Raw genomic sequence first — 3,351 nt, 5'->3', positions numbered from 1 at the left:
GGTTCATCGATTTGATGTAATACTGGATGCGGTTGAGTTCTCACCACTGTTACAGGCTGTGTTTCCAGGTTGTGATTTAGGCCTACGTATATCCTTAAAATATACTTTTCGCCTCTACATAGCCAGACTGGCTCCAAGACCAGGACTACATTAGCATACATTAATCATAAACAATTAGACGTGGGAACCTCATTTTTGACTTGGCATTCATTATTAATATAGTCCCTCCATGTTCATGCGCTTCCGCCTTTCTCTGCATAATTATTGCCCATTATATTACTACTATTATAATCTTCGTAATATCTTTATCACTAACTTATATATTATCACGTTTTGCTCATTACTTTTCTCGAAAACTAATTCAACACTGTTAGTAACATGTTTATGGTCATCCACCTAAACCTAATCAATTATTAACGTTGCTATTTTTATATCTTAATATTATCTGTCTTCAATAAGCCATGGCCCTATATCAAGACACACTTCCTTGGAAAGTAAAATCATAATTAAAGAAAGAGAAGATCAAGAATTCACAATATGGATGAAACTCATCAGAAACCCAAGCAAGAGGAAAGCCAGAACAAGGAAACCGCAGCCACCACCAAGGAGGAAACCGCAGCCACCACCAACAAGGAGGCTCCTGCCGCGAGTCAAGACTTGTTGAAATCAGAATTGGAGAGTCTAGAAAAAATGGTGGTGGAAAAACTGAACTCTGATGAAACCAAGGCGAACATTGAATCAGCAGTAATTAACCCTGTCGTGTCATTGGCTCAAGGATTCGCTCAATCTGCAAAGGGCTTAGCTAGTAAAGTGGAGGCCAAAGTTGAGACACAAGCAGCCAAATTGTCCTCTGTACTACACAAGCTGAAGCCAAATGGAACTGAGGAGCTGCCTACTTCAGACAAACACGTTGGGGAGTCATCAGCAGCAGACACAGATAATGCTACCAATAATGGAGATCATGAACAAGCTCCTACAACCACTGACAAAGAGGTAATGCATTCATTATGTAGCTCTTTTGTAATTAGTTCATTCGAATCTATCAAACTTAAAATCTTGAATCAGCCTCCACTGACATAACTAGGTTGGAATTGAAGAAATATAGGGGTTGATTAAGAATTTAAACTTGATGAGTTTAATATTTAGCTTCTTGCTATTGATGAACCCACTACATTTTTTTGAAAATATGAATTAAATTCTTTTTAAACTGTAATAACTTTTTATATATATTTTTACTCCATGTCAAATATTTTCATTTGATACTAGTAAACTGGGCACCATCTGCCTCTGACTGGAGTAACTTAAAGAAATGCGTTTCTTTAAGCTCAATACCATTTTTCATTTCGTATTCCTTTCTTTTTCATAGAAACTACAACTTAGTATTATTTCCTACATCTAACAAATTCACATAAACATAACAAAACTCAACGAATTCCTTTTACTTTCCTTTTTCGCAGCCACTTGTTGGAATGGTCGCTCAGGCTAGGACTTCGTGGATGAACTGCTGCGGTTTACTTGAAGTTCTTGCGAGACCATCGGACAAATAATTATTGGTAATTGGTAGAGATGAGTAAAATTATTTCTTGGTTTTTTTCTCAGCCTATTATAATAAGCAATTCTTGTATTACGTACAGGAAAAAAACATTGCTAGCAGATTCTGTTGGTTCTTGATGGAGAGGTTGCGCATCTGATGCTGAGTGATATTAGAATAGAAAAAACATGTTCTTTTTCAACTAATGTAATGAAGTTATGAAAATGTTTGCACCACAAAAATTAATGTGCTTGTGAGAGGGTTTTGTTTTTCAATTCATTTTCTGTTTAACGTGTATCTTCTTATGATTTCGATCTAAGAATGGCTATTATGAGCTTTGATTATGATCTGCTAATTCTATCTTCAATAGTAAGTTATTTCTAATGCTCTCACGGCTTGAATAAATAGTGTTCTGGGTTCAGATATCAAGTGACGTTCCTTTTCTAGGTTCGAATCTGAATATATCATTCTGATCTAACAAACCATTAAGTGTATTTTTATTTTACTTTACAATCACTTAATGGGTCTAAATAGATCTGAATGATTGAGATTTATAATAAAGTTTTCAAATTCTTTTAGATGTCAATCAAGAATTTCTACGAAGATGGTAGTTTACTCCACCAACTTTCACCCCTAATCGTCGCCCGCTACCATTATCAACTAGCGCCACCCCACGCTCATCACCGGCAACCATCACCCCCGCCAACCACCACATTCAGTTGTCATCACCACTAGACATAATTTACATTCTTCACCGACCACTATTACCACGACAACTACCAATTACTATTGAAATTACCACCATCAGCCACCATTAAATATCGCCAACCGCTATTATTAGCTATCACCATCATCCACCATAATTATCAGTGACCAATTGTCACGACCAACAACCATCGTCATCACTAGCTACTACACAAAACTCTATATCATCATTAGCCAATACTATTTCCAATCGGCATACACAATCACTATCACTTGCCATCATCACCACAACTGCTATACGTTTTATAAAAATTAATTTAATGATATAGTATTAATTAATTTAATTTTGTATTTCATTTGAATTGTATATTTATTAATCTTTAAGCAAAAGAAAAGTTTTATACATTCAAATGTTGAGAAAAAAACAATCTTAATTATTTAGTACTCAAATCTCAATACAACATCTTAATATTTAGATATGTATTTAGTAACACATCTCTATGTTCAGATGTGTATTCAAGATGTCTTAATCTTAAAAAAAAAATATGGAAAAAGGGTCAGATATGCCCCCAGACTATATGATATTACACGAAAATGTTTCTCGCTTAATCTTAATAAGAAAAGATGAGTCATTCATGCCCTTAATTTTATGGAACAATAAAAACAATGGCTAGCACAAAGTACACTAAAGATGAAAATTGAGAACACTTGGTGCAATATGCAGTTCAGGAGCTTTAATAAATCAAATATGTCCATATACATACAAGACTGAACAAACAAGCCCTCCAATATATTTTTTCGGGTTTAAAAGATCGAGTGAATATGTTAGGTTAGTTATTTGAGTATTAATTGGAGAAATTAGGTTTTTGGCGGGTTCCGTCAAATTAGGGGCATGAATAGCTCAGCTTTTGGATGGTAAGGGCAAGTTTGTGACAAGCTTTAAATGACGGGTCTATGTAATATCGTATAATGCAGGGTTTCCATACAAAATAAATAAAGTGTAACCTTTTTACAAGAGTCGAATGACATATATAATCTTCAACTAGTTTTTCACACTGCGAAATATATATTGGGAGAGCTCCGCTCTTACCGGTGGCGGAGCCACATTTAATGAT

The 3,351-nt window shown here is 35.0% G+C and overlaps 1 protein-coding gene across 1 annotated transcript; it reads left to right on the top strand.

Annotated features, from left to right (window-relative positions):
• Positions 1 to 291: 291 nt before the first annotated feature.
• On the top strand, positions 292 to 1,875 carry LOC132047943 (uncharacterized). The gene is made up of 3 exons (XM_059438907.1): positions 292 to 993; positions 1,458 to 1,553; positions 1,635 to 1,875. Exons 1-2 carry the CDS (start codon positions 538 to 540, stop codon positions 1,545 to 1,547), a joined length of 546 nt encoding a protein of 181 aa, XP_059294890.1. The 5' UTR covers positions 292 to 537; the 3' UTR covers positions 1,548 to 1,553; positions 1,635 to 1,875.
• The last annotated feature ends 1,476 nt before the right edge of the window (positions 1,876 to 3,351 follow it).

The sequence above is a fragment of the Lycium ferocissimum genome, chromosome 2 (assembly GCF_029784015.1).
Source record: "Lycium ferocissimum isolate CSIRO_LF1 chromosome 2, AGI_CSIRO_Lferr_CH_V1, whole genome shotgun sequence".
Classification (NCBI taxonomy): Eukaryota; Viridiplantae; Streptophyta; class Magnoliopsida; order Solanales; family Solanaceae; genus Lycium; species Lycium ferocissimum.
Note: the sequence above shows the minus strand (reverse complement) of the source record. Positions and strands in the feature narration are given on the sequence as shown.